The sequence below is a fragment of the Mobula birostris genome, chromosome 31 (genome assembly GCF_030028105.1).
Source record: "Mobula birostris isolate sMobBir1 chromosome 31, sMobBir1.hap1, whole genome shotgun sequence".
In the NCBI taxonomy this organism is placed as follows: Eukaryota; Metazoa; Chordata; class Chondrichthyes; order Myliobatiformes; family Myliobatidae; genus Mobula; species Mobula birostris.
Genome location: NC_092400.1, coordinates 18,913,037 through 18,934,956, shown reverse-complemented (window position 1 = coordinate 18,934,956; position 21,920 = coordinate 18,913,037). Strand labels below are relative to the sequence as shown.

Here is a 21,920-nt window from a genome sequence, read left to right as displayed (position 1 = left end):
TCAGGAACAGTTACTACCCCTCAGCCATCAGGCTCTTGAACCAGTGTGGATAACTTAACTCATTTCACCTGCCCCATTGCTGAACTGGTCCTCCAATCTATGGACTCACCTTCAAGGGTTCTTCATCTCATGTTCTCGATATTAATTGCTTATTTATTAATTATTATTATTACTATTTATTTGTTTTTCTTTTGCATTTACACAGTGTTTGTTTTCTTCTGCACATCGTTTGCCTATCCTGCATGCAGTCTTTCATTGATTCTGTTGTGTTTCCTGCACTTTCTTGTTCATTATAGTTGGCCATTCTGATCGGACTGAATCATGTTGCCACTGCCTAGAGCTCTGGGCTCAGTGCAGACAGCTATTTGAAAGTATTAAAATTTAGTCTATCTTTTAATAATAATTTGCAAACACAAAACAGTTAACTAAAAATGTAAATTTCTACTATGGTTTGATTCCTTAAGTCAGTGTCCTACAAAGCGCATTAAAGTGAATACTTAAAAAAAAAAAAAAATGTATGCCAGTTCTGACTTGCCATAAGATGTGAGTGGTTGTTCCCCAGCATAATGCTGGTGAATCCAGTAGGACTGGAGCCTATTGCTGTAGATTGTCATTGAATCAGGCAATGAAGTTTACAGACCAGTTAGACCCTCCAAATCTGTCACTTAGGCTTGGATGCCCATGTATCACTGATACGGTGCATATGTCTGGTGATAGTCTCAGTTTGTAAAGCTTCACAGACACAGACACCGACTGAGACAGCACAAGTTAACTATTGTGGTGCAACTTCAGTAAGTTACCATTACCCTAAATTATTTATCCCCAGCTTTGACATCAATTAAATCTATGTGCCAGGTAGCTATCAGTGTTGATTATTTTAATGTATTAATAAAAATTGTACTGTTGTTAGATGTTACCATTATTTTTGTTGCAACAGTGTGTTAGAATAATATTCACATATAGTTTTAATTCTTTAATCAGATCGGGAGCGACAGAATTCAGGTCAAGGGTCACCAGCATCATCAGAGAGAATTCCCAGCCCTCAGTCTCCCATAAACAATTCTGCAATATCTAAACCAGAGCAGCCAGTTGTAGTGTTTAAGGTAAAAAAATAGATTTTCTAAATATTTTTGTCATATTTTTTGAGTAGTTCTGTTTATTTCAAGTCTGTGCTTTTAAGTCTTCCTTCCTCAATTTACATGTACTTCGCTGATTTTGGGTCACTGACTCGAGATCAGTCTGCAAACCTCCAGGTGCTGCTGTGTCTAGTTTACTGGGAATCAGAAGCTGTTAATTTGTCGATGTCTGAGTTCAGGCAACTTCAGCTTCCCGTCTTTTTGCCGCTGCAGGTCTGTTCTAGGACCATTTGTGTTCAGGAAGTAATCAGCAGGCGATAATTAAAACTAGCTATGAGGTTTAAACTGGCTTATAAGAATTTCTGTGTATTGGTGCACTATAAAGAAAATAAGGTAATTTTCTGATCTTTATTTAGATTTCTCTTGCTCCTTTCTGCACAGACCAGAGACATTGAGAATTAGAGAATAACATACCCAAGATGAATGTGCTTTCGGCTTCTACTTTGTCTGGCCCTGGTTATTGCTTTCACAGTGTAGATTCCAGTGGGCGGTTACAGCAGAGAAGTATGTAAATCAGAAAACATTCCTAAATGAAAGTAGTTAACACACAAAATACTAAAGGTATTGCTTGGTGCATGTCACTGACCCTAAATATCGAACTCTATCTAGAAAGGAACTGAATCCTGAATTAAAGGAATTCTTTTGTATTTAATTTGCCACAGGCTTGAACCCAAGAAGGAAGTTCTCCTTCATCATTATCAGGCAGACTGCCATGATTTAGTTACTATCTTAGCTGGTTAACTGGACTGATGGCCCAATCTTTTGATAACCTGATGGTGCCTTTTTAATGTAGTGTCACTAATGTGCAATACTTGTTATGTTTCTGGAAAGTATTCAACTCACAGAAATATAGAAAACCTACTCCACAATACAGGCCCTTCAGCCCACAAAGCTGTGCCGAACGTGTCCTTACCTTAGTACTACCTAGGCTTACCCATAGCCCTCTATTTTTCTAAGATCCATGTATCCATCCAGGAGTCTTTTAAAAGACCCTATCATTTCCGCCTCCACCATTGCTTCTGGCAGCCCATTCCACGCACACACCACTCTCTGCGTTTAAAAAAATCCTTGCTCTTGACATCTCCTCTGTATCTACTTCTAAGCACCTTAAAACTATGCCCTATTGTGCTAGCCATTTCAGACTTGGGGAAAAAGCCTCTGACTATCCACACAATCAATGCCTCTCATTATCTTGTACACCTCTATCAGGTCACCTCTCATTAACTTGTACACCTCTATCAGGTCGCTCCAAGGAGAAAAGGCTGAGTTCGCTCAACCTATTCTCATAAGGCATGCTCCCCAATCCAGGCAACATCCTTGTAAATCTCCTCTGCACCCTTTCTATGGTTTCCACGTCCTTCCTGTAGTGAGGCGACCAGAACTGAGCACAGTACTCTAAGTGAGGTCTAACCAGGGTCCTATATAGCTGCAACATTACCTCTCGGCCCTTAAGCTCAATCCCACGGTTGATGAAGGCCAATGCACCATATGTCATCTTAACCAGAGCCAACCTGCACAGCAGCTTTGAGTGTCCTATGGACTCGGACCCCAAGATCCCTCTGATCCTCCACACTGCCAAGAGTCTTGCCATTAGTGCTATATTCTGCCATCATATTTGACCTACCAAAATGAACCATCTCACACTTATCTGGGTTGAACTTCATCTGCCACATCTCAGCCCAATTTTGCATCCTATCGATGTCCCACTGTAACCTCTGACAGCCCTCCACACTATCCACAACACGCCCAACCTTTATGTCATCAGCAGATTTACTAACCCATCCCTCCACTTCCTCATCCAGGTCATTTATAAAAATCACGAAGAGTAAGGGTCCCAGAATAGATCCCTGAGGCACACTACTGGTCATCGACCTCCATGCAGAATATGACCTGTCTACAACCACTCTTTGCCTCTGTGAGCAAGCCAGTTCTGGATCCACAAAGCAATGTCCCCTTGGATCCCATGCCTCCTTACGTTCTCAATAAGCCTTGCATGGGGTACCTTATCAAATGCCTTTCTAAAATCCATATACACTACATCTACTGCTCTACCTTCATCAATGTGTTTAGTCACATCCTCAAAAAATTCAGTCAGGCTCGTAAGGCACGACCTGCCTTTGACAAAGCCATGCTGACTATTCCTAATCATATTATGCCTCTTCAAACGTTCATAAATCCTGCCTCTCAGGATCTTCTCCATCAACTTACCAGCCACTGAAATAAGACTCGCTGGTCTATAGTTTTCTGGGCTACCTCTACTCCCCTTCTTGAATAAGGGAACAACATCTGCAACCCTCCAATCCCCAGAACCTCTCCCATCCTCATTGATGATGCAAAGATCATCACCAGAGGCTCAGCAATCTCCTCCCTCACTTCCCACAGTAGCCTGGGGTACAGCTCATCCGGTCCACGTGACATCCAACTTGATGCTTTCCAAAAGCTCCAGCACATCCTCTTCCTTAATATCTACACGCTCAAGCTTTTCAGTCTGCTGCAAGTCATCCCTACAATCTCCAAGATCCTTTTCCATAGTGTATACTGAAGCAAAATATTCATTATGTACCTCTGCCATCTCCTCTTGTTCCATACACACTTTTCCACTGTCACACTTGATTGGTCCTATTCTCTCACGTTTTATCATCGTGCTCTTCACATACTTGTAGAATGCCTTGGGGTTTTCCTTAATCCTGTCTGCCATGGCCCCTTCTGGCTCTCCTAATTTCATTCTTAAGCTCCTTCCTGCTAACCATATAATCTTCTAGATCTCTATCATTACCTAGTTTTTTGAACCTTTCATAAGCTCTTCTTTTCTTCTTGACTAGATTTACAACAGCCTTTGTGCACCACGGTTCCTGTACGCTACCATCCTTTCCCTGTTTCATTGGAACGTATCTACGTGGAACCCCAGGCAAATATCCCCTGAACATTTGCCACATTTCTTCCGTACAGTTCCCTGAGAACATCTGTTTCCAATTTATGCTTCCAAGTTCCTGCCTGATAGCCTCATATTTCCCTTACTCCAATTAAACATTTCTCTAACTTGTCTATTCCTGTCCCTCCCCAATGCTATGGTAAAGGAGATAGAATTGTGTTCACTATCTCCAAGATGCTCTCCCACTGAGAGACCTGACCTGGTTCATTTCCTAATACCAAATCAAGTAAGCCTCTCCTGTTGAAGGTTTATCTACATATTGTGTCAAGAAACCTTCCTGAACACACCTAACAAACTCCATCCCATCTAAACCCCTCACTCTAGGGAAATGCCAATCAATATTTGGGAAATTAAAATCTCCCACCACAACAACCCTGTTATTAATTCTCCCTTCCAGAATTTGTCTCCCTATCTGCTCCTTGATGTCCCTGTTATTATTGGGTGGTCTACAAAAAAACATCCAGTAGAGTTATTGACCCCTTCCTATTCCTATTGACTCCATGGCAAAGCAGTTATTAAGTGTGCTGCTCCCTCTACGTTCATGCAGTTTTCGAGACGCTTTTCAATAATTTTCCAACTAATTACATTCTGTTTAAGTCTTTCTTGAAATACTGATCTAATTGGCATTCCACTGGTGATCTTTGTCTAATTGCTTTGGTGTTCGGGTGTAAAGGTGGAGAGTTGTATTGAGAAACTCAGTGGCTTGGTTTTAATGTAAGTGCAAAAAGTAAACAATTAAAACAATAATTTGTGAGAGAGTTAAATATCTGGAGTAAAATGAACCAATGAGGAAAAGTATAGGTCATGGCCAAGATCCACTTATTGTTCCCTTATATATCCCGCCTTTTGGAAAACTTTAGATGCCCACGATAAGTTTGCACTTTACATCAGCTTTACCAGATGATTGAATGTCAGGAGGTGGATATACTGTACTGCGCAAAAGGGCTTATGCACATATATATAGCTAGGGTTCTAAGACTTTTGCACAGTACTATAGTAATTTTACGTATTGCATTGTACTGCTGCAGCAAAAAAACCCCAAAAATCATGACGTGTGTGAGTGATGATAAACCTGATTCTGATATGGGTCTGTGTTGTGGACTGAGAATGGGAAGGGGCAGAGGGAGGGGAATCATGTTTGGGCAAAGGGGAAGGGAAGGGTAGGGAGTGGGAAGCACCAACAAGACAGTCTAATGATCAATAATAAAGGTCTCGGCCAGAACTGTCGATTGTTTATTTTCCCATAGATGCTGCCTGACCTGCTGAGTTCCTCCAGTATTTTGTGTGTGTTGCTTGGATTTCCAGCATCTGCAGATTTTCTTGTGTTCGTAATCAATAAACCAGTTGTTTGGAATCAACTAATCTTGCCTGGCGTCTCAGTGCTGTATGCCACGCTCTGCCCCGTCACTCCTCTGCCATCTGTCCAGCAACCCCCTGCCCCACCCTCTTCTTTCCAAATATCCTTCACTCTCGCTAGATTTACAGACTCGCTCTCCTCTCCACGTTAACCATTAACTGAGGGTGGGTGGATCCCAGGTTGGGAACCCCTGCTCTATACCTTGACTGACCTGCCCTGGATTCTGATTATCAACTGGATTTCTCTCCATCATAATTTTATAAATCTCTATATGGTCACCCCTTAGCTTCCTACCTTGTAGTGAAAATTAACAGCTTTATAACTACAGCCCTCCATCCCAGGCAATGTCCCAGAATCTCTTCCACACTCTTCCTGTTGTTTCCACATTCTCCTCATGTGCTGATCAGAACTGTACATATGCACGTTTTGGGTCTGGGAGGTGCTATAAAGAAGCCTTGTCAAGTTGCAAGTATGCTTTGAAGAAAACAAGTTTTCCCTTTGTTTTCACCAATATTAGTATTGTTTTAGTCTAATGAACATTGGTTAATATAGTTGTAATAAAATAATGCTTTATTTTTACATTAGAGTCGAAGAATGACCCATATATCTGCAGAACAGAAAAGACGATTCAACATCAAAATGGGTTTTGATACTCTTCATAACCTTGTGACCACTTTAAAATGTCAGTCCAACATAAAGCCGGTAAGTTGGTTGGCTATTTATTTCACCTCTTTCTTCAAGTGTTTTTCATGGGATAGACAAAAGGAAACACCCAGCAGTGCTCAGCGAATCAGAGAGCTTCTTGTGAGAGTTGAAAACTGTTAGTATTGAGATCTCTTTTGGCTCAATGGATGAGAAGTAATGGCTTAAAAGGCAGTTTGTGTCTGTTAAAATGTTTATTACTTATTATGTCTGGATCTATTTTGACAGCACTGGAACAGCAAAATGTAGTAGGTTGATCCCCTTTTGGGGTTATGGCAGTTCTCTGTACCTTGGAACAAGAAACAAATGGCTCAACAATTGAATCCACATGTAAGAATCACAAGCACTGAACACTGCTTTCTGTCTTTGTTAACAATTCCAATTCTTTTGCTGGGAATCCAGAATGGGGGACTCAAACTAAACAGTGTGGTGAAGAGACAGATCCTACTGACTGCTTTTCTCTCCCTGGTCTCGTTGAATTGGTTAACATCTCTTTTTTTTTGGTTTACCTGGGATTATTAAAAGTAGAGATTCTTTATGTTTCTTTTAACAAGTGCATTTTGAGAAACTGCATGGATTCATGGGTCTTTTGTAATTGGGAAGCGTCCTTTCTAAGCCATATAGTTTGAGAGTTTGATTTAGATCTGTGCAATCCTAAGAACTATACTGGTCAAATTTGGCCCAGAGGCAACACATACCCAGTTATGAAAATGTAACTGGATAGTTATTAAGAAATGTATGACTGAGGTAAAATCTGTGTTGAATAATCAAAATGGCGGATTTTGTCCAGCTCAGATTTTGTTAATTGGGTCTATGACTTCAAACATAAAGTGAATCACGCAATGCATTATGTGTTTTTAATCTTTTTTCTTGTACGTGCAGGATGATCCTATGCAAGAATGTTGAATGCACATAGATAACATCAATTATGACTTGGTTGTCCGGCAGAATTGAACTACAATTATGTAACACTCACGGCAGATTACACTTGTATTATTTATAGGGATTATCAGTTACCTGGAGATAATTCAATATCACTTTCATTTGATAATTATGATGGAGCCTCCAGCACGTCACAATTAGGGAGAGAGAGTTGAAAGGCAAGAAATACTTATCAGGGGAACTGACAGAAATGTCCAATTTAAAGTGGCCTACCAACTTCCACTCAACCCCCACCACCATATCCCATCTCCGGTTAACAATGCCTCCAAAGGTCTTCTCCAGTTAAGAGCCTCTGGGAGGTGAAGTGAATTGAATTGGCTTTATTTCTTACATCCTTCACATACACGAGGAGTGAAAATCTTTACGTTACATCTCTGTCTAAATGTGTAATGTGTGATTTATGGTAATTTGTAATAAATAGCATGTACAACAGGACAGTCAATATGGCATAGAAATTCAATTGTATCAGTGTGAATTAATCAGTCTGAGATGGCCCGGTGGAAGAAACTGTCCCGGTGCCTGTTGGTCCTGGTTTTAATGTAATACCATTCCCGGATGATAGCAGCTGGAACAGTTTGTGGTTGGGGTGATTCGGTCCCCAGTGATCTTTTGGGCCCTTTTTATGCACCTGCCTCTGTAAATGTCCTGAAATAGCGGGAGGTTCACATCTACAGATATGCTGGGCTCCGCAGAGTCCTGTGATTGAGGGAGGTACAGTTCCCATACCAGGCGTTGTCAGCAAAATGTTGGGCTTCTGATGTGTTGCCTTACAATTCTTTATGAATCTGGATCCCTTTATGAACAGCTGTAAGTATGGATGGTGGACTGTCATTCACAGTCAACTAAGAAGAAATCACACATGGCAAACTTTGTGGAGCTGACTCCCTCAGTTGGACTTGGACTCGAGAAGTGCAGTCCCCTTTATCCTGCATTTTTTCTGCATTTCTATTTGTTCCTCATACTGGAGAGCACAATTACAATCATTGCTGCGGGGTAACAAGGAACTTACTGCTGAGTGCCACGATAATTCTGTTGTCCAATTCACCTGCAGGACCCTGCAGTACTCCTGAATAGCTGCCTGCATGCTTCATAACATGGCGGTCGTGATGGTATGGATTAGCAAGGGGCAGTGCCTTGTGTTAGATGGAAGGAAAGGGCCTCTCAGTCCAAGTTGATCTCTGGTTCATTGAAGAATCCTGTTCCACTAGTGTACTTGGATATTTATTTGCAAGTTATCATCAGGCCCTGCTATTCCGAGAAAATTCCAACTGATTAAGTGGAAGTCTCACTATTTCCCGCCAATGCTATTGCCTATTATTGTTTGCTGTTCTGTCATCGTACAACTACACCGCCCCCCCCCCCCCCCCAAACCCCCACAATACCTTCCTAAATGTCTTGGAAGTTAGCATTGTGCAGAAGTTACATTCTCGCTTGGAAATACACTGTGCCATTTTCCCTTTGTTCGTTCACTGTTTTGGATCGGCTCGCAATTTTCATTTTTAGTGATCATGTGTCATGTGGGATATAAAGGGGCTTCATTGCTACCTTCTGTTCCAAATATTTATATCAAGTTTTGACTTCCCAACTGGGCCACCCCCTTTAAACACTGAAGAAAAATTACGAACCTAAATTGTTATGCTGGCGCTGTTCAAGTGCTGCCATTCCTCTGCCACTGATAATCTCGATATGCCCCTTCCATAGAATGCACGAAAGTTAAAACCAAACCAGATCAGCACGGCTGGTAGTGATTAGCATAATGCTATACAGCACCGGTGACCCAGGCTCAATGCCTGCCGGTATCTGTAAGGAGTTTGTACATTCTCCTCTGACAGCACGGGTTTCCTCCGAGTGCTCCGGTTCCTCCCACATCTGAACGACATACTGGTTGGTAGGTTAATTGGTCACATGGGTGTGGTTGGGCAGCACGGGCTCGATGGGCCGAAAGGGCTTGTTACCGTGCTGTGTCACTAAACAAATAAAAATAAACGGCTAATAGATGATGCACTTGTTGACTGATCGCCTCTGCAGTCCTGTTGTCTTTACTTGCTATTTCAATTCAGTGCTGGCATGCAGAGAGAGAAAAAGAGAGAGCACCAGATTTATGTCGCTTGCATGTGACGAGGATCAACTGCCTTCGACTCTACTGGAGGATATATTGCAGTCATACTGGTGTACCTTTAAACCCCTGTTGTAACCATCTTTAGCGACTGAGAGATCGGGCTGTTCCCTATCAGAAACAGGGGTGTCCCCTATCAGTCATTAGTCACCATTATATCAGCACGGAAACATGTGCTTCTGCCCAATTCATGCATGCTGACCAAATTGTCTTCCTGGGCTAGTCCCATTCACTGCTATCTCTTTAAAACTTTACTATCCATGAACTTGCCCAAATATCTTTAAAAAGTTGTAATTGTAACCACTTCCATTACCTCCTCTGGCATTTTGTCCCATAGTACTCACCAGCTTCCAGGTGGAAATACTTGGCTCCTCAGGTCTCCTCTAACCTTAAACCAATGTCCTCTACTTACTGACTCCCCTACCATGGGAAGAAAACAGTGACCATTACCTTATCTGTGCCTGTCATGGCTCTGTAACCTCTCTGAAGACGGCCCTCATCTTCCTTTGCTCCAGGGAAAACAGTCTCAGCCTATTCAGGCCCTCCACTCCCTGCAACATCCTTGTGGATACTTTCTGGATCCTTCTCGAGTGTAATCGTTTCCTGCCTACAGAGTGGGAGTTTGATGGGTTGCTGCAAACACTGTGGTCGGATCTGCAAATGTTAACTCTGATCTGGGTCCCACGTTCCTGTCTTTAGGGATGAGTGCCAGGGTCTGTGTGAAGAGCTAGGTAGTAGTTACACCAGGACATCCCATGCTACTTGGCAACACCTACAGAACTTCGGCAAGCCAGACAAATCGCCAGGTGTGTCAGTGTTCATTCTCACTAACCTGAAGAATACGAGGGGTGATTGATAAGTTCGCGGCCTAAGGTAGAAGGAGTCAATTTTAGAAAACCTAGCGCATTTATTTTTCAACATAGTCCCCTCCAACATTACACACTTAGTCCAGTGGTCGTGGAGCATACAGATCTTGGACCTCCAGAAACTGTCCACGGATGGGGTGATTGATAAGTTTGTGGCCTCGGGTAGAAGGAGATGAGTTGTTAACCTCCTGCATAATCACTCAAAGAGTTGAACTGCAAGTGCATGTAACAAGACCTGTATAATTCATCTCCTTCTACCTTAGGCTACAAACTTATCAATCGCCCATCTGTGGACACTTTCTGGAGGTCCAAAGTTAGTATGCTCCACGACCACTGGACTAAGTGTGTAAATGTAGGAGGGGACTATGTTGAAAAATAAATGTGCTAGGTTTTCTAAAATTGACTCCTTCTACCTTAGGCCAGAATTAATCACCCCTCATATTATTGAAGCCTGGGGCAGGACTGGCTTGTGACTTTACCATCAACAAAATTGGCATACTAGCTACAATTACAACTTCCCCCACTTGCCTGGCTGTGCTTATAGCTGGTTTGTCTGTCATTGTCTGCAACACATAGGGATCTGAGAATGCGATGTCTTCCTTCCCTGGATCTGTCAATATGCTTCTGTTCAGCCCAAGTTGCTTGTCATTTTCCTGGCTTAGTTGAATTTCATAATCTTTCTTTAATAAGACATCAATCAGTGTTGGTTAGATCAGGGGTCCCCAACCTTTTTTGCACCGTGGACCGTTTTAATATTGACAATATTCTTGCGGACCAGCCGACGTTTGGTGGGGGGGGGGGGCGCGTGGTGTTAATCCTCCCCTGAATATAGTGATAACATAGAAACATAGAAAATAGGTGCAGGAGTAGGCCATTCGGCCCTTCGAGCCTGCACCGCCATTTATTATGATCATGGTGATCATCCAACTCAGAACCCTGCACCAGCCTTCCCTCCATAACCCCTGATCCCCGTAGCCACAAGGGCCATATCTAACTCCCTCTTAAATATAGCCAATGAACTGGCCTCAACTGTTTCCTGTGGCAGAGAATTCCACAGATTCACCACTCTCTGTGTGAAGAAGTTTTTCCTAATCTCAGTCCTAAAAGGCTTCCCCCTTATCCTCAAACTGTGACCCCTCATTCTGGACTTCCCCAACATCGGGAACAATCTTCCTGCATCTAGCCTGTCCAATCCCTTCAGGATTTTATACGTTTCAATCAGATCCCCCCTCAATCTTCTAATTTCCATCGAGTACAAGCCTAGTTCATCCAGTCTTTCTTCATATGAAAGTCCTGTCATCCCAGGAATCAATCTGGTGAACCTTCTTTGTACTCCCTCTATGGCAAGGATGTCTTTCCTCAGTTTAGGGGACCAAAACTGCACACAATACTCCAGGTGTGGTCTCACCAAGGCCTTGTACAACTGCAGTAGTACCTCCCTGCTCCTGTACTCGAATCCTCTCACTATAAATGCCAGCATACCATTCGCCTTTTTCACCGCCTGCTGTTCCTGCATGCCCACTTTCAATGACTGGTGTATAATGACACCCAGGTCTCGTTGCACCTCCCCTTTTCCTAATCGGCCACCATACAGATAATAATCTGTTTTCCTGTTTTTGCCACCAAAGTGGATAACTTCACATTTATCCACATTAAATTGCATCTGCCATGAATTTGCCCACTCACCCAACCTATCCAAGTCACCCTGCATCCTCTTAGCATCCTCCTCACAGCTAACACTGCCACCCAGCTTCTTGTCATCCGCAAACTTGGAGATGCTGCATTTAATTCCCTTATCCAAGTCATTAATATATATTGTGAACAACTGGGGTCCCAGCACTGAGCCTTGCGGTACCCCACTAGTCACTGACTTATAAGGCAATAGCATCATAACATTTTAAGTAACGTTTGGATATTAAACACACAGCACATATTTTCCTCGTATGAACATATAAAATCACACAACACACCAATATTGCTGAATTAGTGGGAGCCCTGGGCTTGTTTCCCTGCAAGAAGACGGTCCCATCGAGGGGTGATGGGAGACAGCGATACTCGAAGGGGGTTCCTTGTGTCCATTCTATTCCACAATTTAGTTTTCGTTGCATTCATTGCAGAAAATCCTGCTTCGCAGAGATACGATGTTGGAAATGGAAGCAGTGTTTTCAGTGCTTTCATGGCTATCTCAGGATATTCAACCTTGACTTTGATCCAGAATGCCGGCATCGATTCTCCTTGAAACTGTGGTAGCTGAAAGAGAAACCTGTGCTATCTTGTTAGCTGCAGCTTCTCCCAACAGTTCACGGCACATGTCCTTGGCAGCAGGCAGAATCAATTCTTCACCAACAGTGAAGGGCTTCTTAGCCTTAGCAATACGGCTAGCCACTAAGTACGACGCTCTCAGAGCAGCAGCATTTGTGGAGGTGGTGGCTCTCAGCACTTGCTTCTATCCGGGTTGTTCACGTTTTTTCCACTCAAAAAACTCAACAGGTTTGTCTTTAAGTGCAGGGTGCTTGGACTCAAGGTGCCGAAGCAGTTTTGAGGGGTTCATTGCCTCATTAGGCAGCTTGTCTCCACATATCACACACGGGGCTTGGAGTGTGCAAGTCACTGGTCGCAATAAAGCCATATTTTATGTACGACTCATCATATTTTCTGTTGAAGGAAGCTTTTTCTCTGCAGTCTCGGCCTCAGCTATCTCTGCATTATCATCATCGTTAGGCCTTTTATGTCCCCTACCATCTCTTCCAAAGAAACTCTCAAGCGACGTTTGTTATTCACTCATCGAGTGGTTGTAAGTTATACCGAGTGATGACCTCGTGTGCGTTCAAGTTCAACAGTGGGCGTGGCAGGGAATGAGGAGAGGGGCAGCTGACTCATATCATTTCATATCGCCAAGTCATATTGTTTCCTCATGGCCCGGTAGCACATGCTTTGCGGCCTGGTGGTTGGGGACCACTGGGTTAGATTCAGCAGGTAGGTTTTGCACACGGGAACGAACAGTGTACTTGCACATGGTGTGTACACAAAAGGCATACAGCATCTGTATTTGGGCGCTCGGGTGTGCCATACAGGAATATCTTAGCATTTGATTGTGAAGAGTTTCTAGTGATTCGAATAAAGGTAGCAAGGATATTTTTTAATGCAAGTTTTTCTTATTTCCTGCATGATGCTAAACTGGATAGGAGAACACGGAAAGTAAAAAGAATGGGTTAAAAAAAAAAGAAACTCAGAAAATCCCCAGAATTTATGTTAATTCATCTTGTATTTTCACTGGAAGCATTTGTATTCTTTCTTGTAGATTAGCAATGCAGTCACACTACAGAAAACAGTGGAATACATAGCAAAGCTGCAACAGGAGAGGGCACAGTTGCAGGATGAAGCAAAACGTCTCAGGGAAGAAATTGAAGAGCTTAATATTTCAATCAGGTAGGTAAACAGTGCTGGCTGTTCATTTAAACAAATCTATTCGTCTAGTGCAACTCTCCATCATGGTTTTAATGACTACTACCTCAATTACTACTCCATGGAATATAATTACATTATGAGGTATTGTAATTGCTATCTCACCAACTACTTGCTCTCAGACATCAAGTTAAATGGAGTTTAGACAGAATAAAGTATTCCTGCAATTCCTTTTGTTTGGATTTATTGCTCTGTTTATTTTAATACATCTATCTAGCTCTGCTTTCATCAGCCAAAACTGTTCACTTTTTCAGGCCAACTTGAGAACCAAAAATATTTGCATCCAACTCTACTTTCAACTCCTTTTTACTGTAAACACCCTTCCCTGTTTATTTCAAGGGCAAGGCTTTCATTTATCACCACCCAGCTGACCACACTGCAGCTGTCCCCAGCCCACAGGTCCAAACCTCCATTCTGTTTTCATTCCTAGTCCTGAATTGCTGTGCTTGGATGGGACTAATCCTGACCTAGTTCCCACAAAACTGTTCAAGGCCAACTTCCTTTACTACCCAAGCACGAGGAAATCTGCAGATGCTGGAATTTCAAGCAGCACACATAAAAATTGCCGGTGAATGCAGCAGGCCAGGCAGCATCTCTAGGAAGAGTTACAGTCGACGGTTTGGGCCGAGACCCTTCGTCAGGACTAACTGAAAGAAGAGATTTGAAAGTGGGAGGTGGGAGAGCTGAAATGATAGGAGAAGACAGGAGGGGGAGGGATGGAGCCAAGAGCTGGAAAGTTGATTGGCAAAAGGGATATGAAAGGATCATGGGACAGGAGGCCTAGGGAGAAAGAAAAGGGAGGGGGGAAGCCCAGAGGATGGGTTCCATCTCCGCCGCATCTGCTCTCATGATGAGGCTTTTCATTCCAGGACGAATAAGGAGACGTCCTCCTTCCACCATCAACTCTGCTCTCAAGTGCATCTCTCCCATTTCACACACATCTGCTCTCACCCCATCCTCCCGCCGCCCCACTAGGATTGGGTTCCCCTTGTTCTCACCTACCACCCCACCAGCCAACAGGTGCAACATATTATTCTCCATAACTTCCACCACCTCCAACGGGATCCCACCACTAAGTACATCTTTCTCTCCCCCCCTCCCCCCCCCCCCCGGCTTTCTGCAGGGATTGCTCCATACGCGAATCCCTTGTCCATTCGTCCCCCCCCCCCCATCCCTCCCCACTGATCTCCCTCCTGGCACTTATCCTTGTAAGCAGAACAAGTGCTACACATGCCCTTACACTTCCTCCCTCACCACCATTCAGGGCCACAGACAGTCCTTCCAGGTGAGGCGACACTTCACCTGTGAGTCGGCTGGGGTGATATACTGCATCCAGTGCTCCCGATGCACCCTTCTATATATTGGCGAGACCCGACGCAGACTGGGAGACCGTTTCGCTGAACACCTACGCTCTGTCCGCCAGAGAAAGCAGGATCTCCCAGTGGCCACATATTTTAATTCCACGTCCCATTCCCATTCTGATATGTCTATCCACGGCCTCCTCTACTATAAAGATGAAGCCACACTCAGGTTGGAGGAACAACACCTTATATTCCGTCTGGGTAGCCTCCAACTTGATGGCATGAACATTGACTTCTCTAACTTCTGTTAGTGCCCCACCTCCCCTTCATACCCCATCCGTTATTTATTTATTATTATTATATATTTTTTTTCTCTCTCCTTTTTCTCCCTTTGTCCCTCTCACTATACTCCATGCCCATCCTCTGGGCTTCCCCCCCTCCCCCTTTCTTTCTCCCTAGGCCTCCCGTCCCATGATCCTTTCATATCCCTTTTGCCAATTAACTTGCCAGCTCTTAGCTCCACCCCTCCCCTTCCTGTCTTCTATCATTTCGGATCTCCCCCTCCCCCTCCCACTTTCAAATCTCTTACTATCTCTTCTTTCAGTTAGTCCTGAAGAAGGTCTCAGCCAGAAGTGTCGACTGTACCTCTTCCTATAGATGCTGCCTAGCCTGCTGCATTCACCAGCAATTTTTATGTGTGTTCCCTTACTACCCCGTGTTGGCTGATGTTGTAGTCAAATCTCTGTCCATTATTATTGTTTCTCCTTGAAATCTTCTGTTATCTCCCTTTCTCTTAAAACGAAAACGTTCTATAAATTGCCACTTCATCTTCAATCTTCCTTTCCTGTCCAAAGACTTTGTGCATGAGCTTCCCTTCGTGTTATAACTTTTCTGATTCTTTTCTAATTGTGTTTTCATAAGATTTAGGGTAAAGTGTACAAGATCTGAGAGGATCTGAGGAATTTTTTTCATGCAGAGGATGGTTGGAGTAAGGAATGCACTACGTGATTGGGTGTCAATACTTAAGTGCAGACGAGCACTTGAATCGCCAAAGCATAGAAGGCTGTGGGCAAAGGTCTGCTATTTAGGAAGAGTTATAGATAGGTATTTGAGGTTACGTGGACACGTGAGCTGAAAGGCCTTTTTCCGGTGGTAAATGCAAAACAACATCTCTGTCTAGCAAACTCCTACACATTCTCTCTTTACGTGAAGAAACTTAATTGTAAGCAGTGGTAAACTTGAACTGTTGTCCAGAGGTTTGGACAAGAGTTGCATGTAGTTTGCATAATCTAACTTCACTGATAGTCTGTGTGTTGATGCCTGTCTGTTCTCTGTCCTGTCATCTTATAATGTGTTGGCTTCTTTGGTGTTTCTCCAAATTTAAAATGAAGTTCAGCTGAGGTATTCAAGTGTACTCCATAGAGGTGATATTATAATGATAAGGGCGTGGAAACCACATTGATCTTAATGATTTATGTATTGAGGTTAAGGCTTCCTCTTCACCCCTATTTATGTCTTGGCTAATATTATTCAACTGTACATATTAAAGATCCATCGTAGGGCTTTCCTGGTTTATATTGCTTATTTATTTGCTTGATAAACATTCCAAAGTGGGTATCCAGCAGTTTAGACAGTGTATGTGTTACAATAAAAATTGGTTACAGTCATCATCTTAACCCAATAATTGATAGTAATCTGTAATGTTTTTCAGTATCTGTCAACAGCAGCTTCCTGCTACTGGTGTTCCAGTAACACAGCAACGGTCTGATCGCATGCGGGAAATGTTCGATGAGTATGTCAAATCAAGAACACATCAGAACTGGAAGTTCTGGATTGTATCCTTTTTAATGCTGCAAGTTAACAGATTTTTTTTTGTGTTTCATGGGGTAGAGTTTCCATTGAGCTGTCAAGCAAGCCTTGGGCTGCAGTGTCACCTGTTGGCAGCCGACCGGGGGAGGTGGCGGAGATGGGCGCTTCACCGGAGTGCTGGAGGTGGTGTGGTGCAGCCTCCATGCTGGAGTCGTTGCTGCCCCCCAGTGTTCACTCGACAGAAGACGAGCTATATTGCGTTCAACAGCAGACTGCTGCAACAGCCGTGGACTTGGGGGGCTTGGAGTATATTTTTGTTTTGTATGGCTGTATTTTACTGCTATCTCATACAGTAAATGTGCTTGCTATCTTATATGTGCTTGTACTGTGTATGACTGTTGATGCTGTGATTTGTACTTTGGCCCCAGAGTGATGCTGTTTTGTTTAGCTGTATTCACATATGGTTGAATGACAATTGAACTTGATCCAAAATTAGGCAAGTAATGATAAAAGAATGAAAATTTTTGAGCAAAAGTTTCATCCAGGACAAATGAATTTCTATAATTTTTACAATGGTTTTGCTGGACTTGGAACCAAACATGTAAATAACTTCGCGTCTTTGTCTTTCTGCATTTCTAGCCGTTAAGCAGCTCTTCAAAAGAAGCATTCCATTTGAGTTCACAACCCTACAGGACACCTTAAAGGTGTTTGAACATTGAAGGGTGTACCTTTCCTCCTTCCAGCTTTCAGCCTCGTGTACACAATTCCCAGTTATAGACAGTCTGATGTTGTTTTTGATGTGCCCTTTGGCCCACTCCTTATCTTACTCTGTCTCCGCCACCCTGATGTCAGCAGTCAGCTAAGTACTACAGATTTGCTTGTAGTACTGTATATGGCTGATTGCAAGAACATTCCAGCTAGTGCAATTATATTATAGAAATAGAGTTAATTGAATGAAGTTATGAGTTTTCTATTGTTTAGTGACTAAAATTAAAACCAGTGACCCTTAACTCACGATTCAGTTCAGCATAATTATTAAGCCTTTGTTTGACTCTTTCAATACCATGGTTACAAGCACAAGTGTAGATGATTTATGCAAGTCAACACTTTCCTGGGTGGATCAGCATTGCTCTCTTCCAGTTCTTCGACCAAGTAAGTCAGCTGCCAGAGTTGAAGAACTGACGTAAGCTGTGCCGTGATTTTTTCCTGGTCTGAGAATAGAGTTATAAGGAGTAAGAGCAGCACTAGAATGGCAGACAACAATGATCTCCGATGAGGGAGCATGAGCCATTTGCCCTTGATGTTTGACAGCATTATCTTTGCTAAGTATCCCGCCACGATTATCCTGGGGAGGGAGTGGGTGAAGGGAGGCACCATTCACCAGGCATATAATTTGACTAGTAGAAACCATTAATGTGGCCATAGAAGCAGATTAATAAGTTAGGCAGAATGCTAGTCAGAGGTATGATGGAACAGTCCAGACTTCAGCAGCAAAGAGATGCAACCATAAACTGGGCATAATTTGATTAAATATTTTGGCCTTTTAAGATTTTCAGAAAATGCAGGGAAATTGAGTAAGGATTATTGCAGTAATACTTATGAATCTGGACTTGTCAGTTGAAAAGATACAGTCAAAACTAGCGGCAAATTTTTTGTTGATCAGTTTGTTTGATATACTTGCTCTGTATATATGCAGATAGATGTGGATTTGTTGTTTTATTTAAACATTGTGATAAGAATGTGGCTGATCTTTTATCTTCGCTTATTTCTGTCTACATTGTTCATGTCTGGGAAGCTTGTAGTTATTTCGTTCCTTGCAAAGGAAGACTTGAATTTATGTTTTTGTTATGCAGTTGAGTGATTGTTACAGGTTTGATAAATCATAAATCTAACTGCAGTTTCCTTTTTATTTGATTTAGTGGTTCTGAACACACTTCGTCATCTTAGTACCACCACATCCATTTTGACTGATCCATCACTGATACCTGAGCAAGCAATTCAAGCTGTCAATCAAATCAGTAAGAGCAGTGGGGAATCATAGCACCTGCTCCTGGTGACATTCCCTGTGAAATGTGGAAGTCTCATGGTTGAAGATGGTCCTTCTGGAACGAGCAGAACGACATGATGTTTTTCATCCCCTTCTTCCTCTCTGTGACTTTTGCACTTTAAAGATTATTAAAGCTGTGATCTGGAAACTTGGGCAACTTAAAGTTTACTACTGGGTCTTAAACACTTGTTCTTCATTAAGCTTTCTGATTTAACAATAATAATTAACCGCTAAAGATAAATTCCAAAATCAGTGAACCCAATATTACCTATAAGTGTTGATATCTGCATGCTAGAATTCCTGTTTGATACATTACAGTTTCTTTTAGCACAAGCAATATTTAGTCTTTTTTCTGCACCTAACAGAAAGTATTGGTGTAATGCAGAACTTCAGCCTGTGTCACTTACAGTTCATGGGTTAGGAAGAAGAGAGGAGAAATGTTGAGTACTTTGTGAATAATGTATGCCTGCTACTTTTAGCATTATTGATAATGAAATTTAAGGATAGGTTTAATTATTATTCTCTCCTTACTTCGTTTGCTTCTAAAATTTTGATTTATGATACTTAGTTCAATTTTTAATTTCAATGCCTCACTTTCTTGCAGTTGATATTACTTTCCCTTTTAGTAACATGAGCATAGGAATACGTCCTCCTAAAGAAAATTCAGAAGGTTTGTCTGTTGGTAATTCAACATCCCTCTTCTGTCCATTGGTCTCATGATCAAGAAAAAGTAACTCAGGTACATATAAACTGCAAATGCTATAAATAGCAATAAAATGTTGTTTGTAGTAAATTAAGGCTTCAAATTATAAAATCAGTCAATGTAGGTCTTTGTAAATTGCTCTTCAAATTAATGTGTAATTTATTTAAGGGAAGTCACCTCAAGAGTGATATTTTTTGCATACTTCCAACAATTTTTTTTTTTGGAACTCCAATGCCTCAGTCCTATCCTTTTGATTTTTTCTTAGCAAGCTTTCTGTAAAACATGAAGATTGTATTTTTAAAAACCAAAGATAATACTTAGTTGGTGTAAAAATGGATGTTTTTGCATTGAGTTTCTATTCTACCAGTGGACTGGCATGAATAACATTGAATAGGTAATGTGTCATAATGGTCAGTGCATGGATTCTCTTGTGAAAGGATAAGCAAGCACATTTGTTAGAACAGTTACGTTGTTGCCTAAAGAAAACAGATCTCTGCAGAAAATGAAATTGTTTTGTAACGATGTGATGGAAAACTTTAATTCTGTTGTGGTTATATGGGGCTACAGAAAATCAAGTGATATTCAATGTAGATTCTGTAAACAATTTGTGCAAAATCTGAAACTTGATTGGTGTACATAATTGTTTTAAGGTTCCAGACCTACCGACAGATTGTTCTATTTAGAACCATGATGTATTAAAGCTTCATTTATATTTTATAAAATAAAATAGAAACCATTTGACCTTTTATTTTACGTGATCATTTCATTAAATCTACATATGCTTACTCTGGATGCTGGATTGTTCATAAAGGCTTATGCTTTAAAACATTTCTCATTGCAAGCCTTGGAAGGTCTTGAAGTTGTGTTGGCCAATGTTAGCCAAGCTATTTGTACTTTGCTGCATTGAGTTGGATGATTTCAGTCAGGCAATGATGTATTTATGTTCAATGTGCTTTGGTGATGGGTTAAAGGCAGGAAAAATAAACATCATGTTTTGGCATTGTGCCCAATTCCCACTCCTTTAAGGGTTTGTATGTTGATTGACAACGTGGATCTTGCATTCTCTGTACCCAGATTCGTACACGAGGAATGGTCATGTAAAGAGGGTGCCAAAGTTAACTGCTATTGTGAAGCAGTGTCCGGACATTGCCTATGGGGGAGTTAAAAGCACTGAATATAGCCTTAAACTTACTGAAACCTGGAAGACCTTTGTTGCATCTTAGAAGAAGGCTCTTCAGACCGTTTATGCTTCTGCAGGCTCTCTGAAAGAACTAATCCATTATTTGTGTTCCCCTAATCTTTCCCTATAACCATGCAACTTTTCCCCGTTCAGTAATTTATTCAATTTCCTATTAAAAGTTGTAGTTAAATCTACTTCCATGATTCTTTCAAAGGTGTCTAATCATGTTCTTTGCAATTTGTTGCCTTATAAAGTTCTCTCTCATGTTGCCTGTTGTTCTTTTGTTAATTACCTTGTCTTTGCCTTCTATTTGTTGACCAGTAGAAACTCCTCCTCCTTGTTTAGTTAGAAACTTTCACCATCATATACATTTCTACACCTCAATGCTTTTCACAATCAACTCTACGTCAATAAAAACAGCTCCAAAATCCTGAATTAAGTTTAGTGCTTTTAACTAGGCTGACCCATCCCAAAACACTTCACAGGAGACCCATGAAATAAAATTTAACGTCAGCCTGTATAAAGAGGTATTAAGATACATGCGAATTGTTTGGTCAAGAATAATTAAGTTATAAGGAGCGTCTTAAAAGGAGGAAAAAGGCGGAGTGGGGTAGTGAGGGATTTTCAAAGGTTCCAGCTAGCTGAATGTTGGTCTGAAAGCAGTGGCGCAATTGGGTGAGCTCCTAGATTAACTTTTTTTCAGACTCTCAATGCAGTTGGAGTCTTTCATCCTGGTGCTGTTTTAGTCCACCGCCTTTGCAAACTCTACAAGGAATTTATCCCCTTTCTTAAAGTATTGTACCCAGAATTGAATACAGTCCTCCAACTAATAACTAACCAATATTTCAATAAAGTTCAGTGTAGCATTTTTTGTATATTAAGCCACTTTATAAATTGATACTTCTATATTGCAATTTAATAGACTTCTCAACTTGCCTTTCATATCCTAGTTTATCTAAGCTCCTGCACGCTCTTTCAAATTATATCATCCAGTTTGGATTGCCTCCTAAAATTCTTCCTGCTAAAATGAGCCATGTCATACATTGCTGTGTGAATTTGTATCTGCTGTACATTTCATCAGTATGACCAGGTCCTCTTGAAATCTGTAGTTCTAGATTTTTATCAGTGTCATCTGCAAACTCTGTAAGTGGAAGAGCACATCAATTACCTACACTTCTGCACAATCTTGAAATAACCACAATGATATTTTACAGTAATCCTTCAAATGCCCAGGTACTCATTTCTGTCCAATAGTTTAGCCAAACTAAGTCGAAGTTTTATTCATAAGTGACATTTTTTTGGTAAGTGACTCAAAACTATCCTAAAAAACAAGGTGCTTTGTTGATTATGATGAAAATTCTACC

At 41.7% G+C, this 21,920-nt stretch overlaps 1 protein-coding gene across 1 annotated transcript in view; it reads left to right on the top strand.

Moving 5' to 3' along the window:
• Positions 1-20,347, top strand: part of mlxip (MLX interacting protein) — a 97,098-nt gene extending 76,751 nt beyond the window's left edge. Inside the window, exons 12-17 of the mRNA XM_072247953.1 lie at positions 982-1,103; positions 6,011-6,127; positions 13,353-13,480; positions 16,529-16,652; positions 17,649-17,778; positions 18,546-20,347. Coding sequence (XP_072104054.1) covers positions 982-1,103; positions 6,011-6,127; positions 13,353-13,480; positions 16,529-16,652; positions 17,649-17,778; positions 18,546-18,667 — 743 coding nt within the window. The 3' untranslated portion in view covers positions 18,668-20,347. The remainder of the gene's footprint in view (positions 1-981; positions 1,104-6,010; positions 6,128-13,352; positions 13,481-16,528; positions 16,653-17,648; positions 17,779-18,545) is intronic.
• Positions 20,348-21,920: the final 1,573 nt, after the last annotated feature.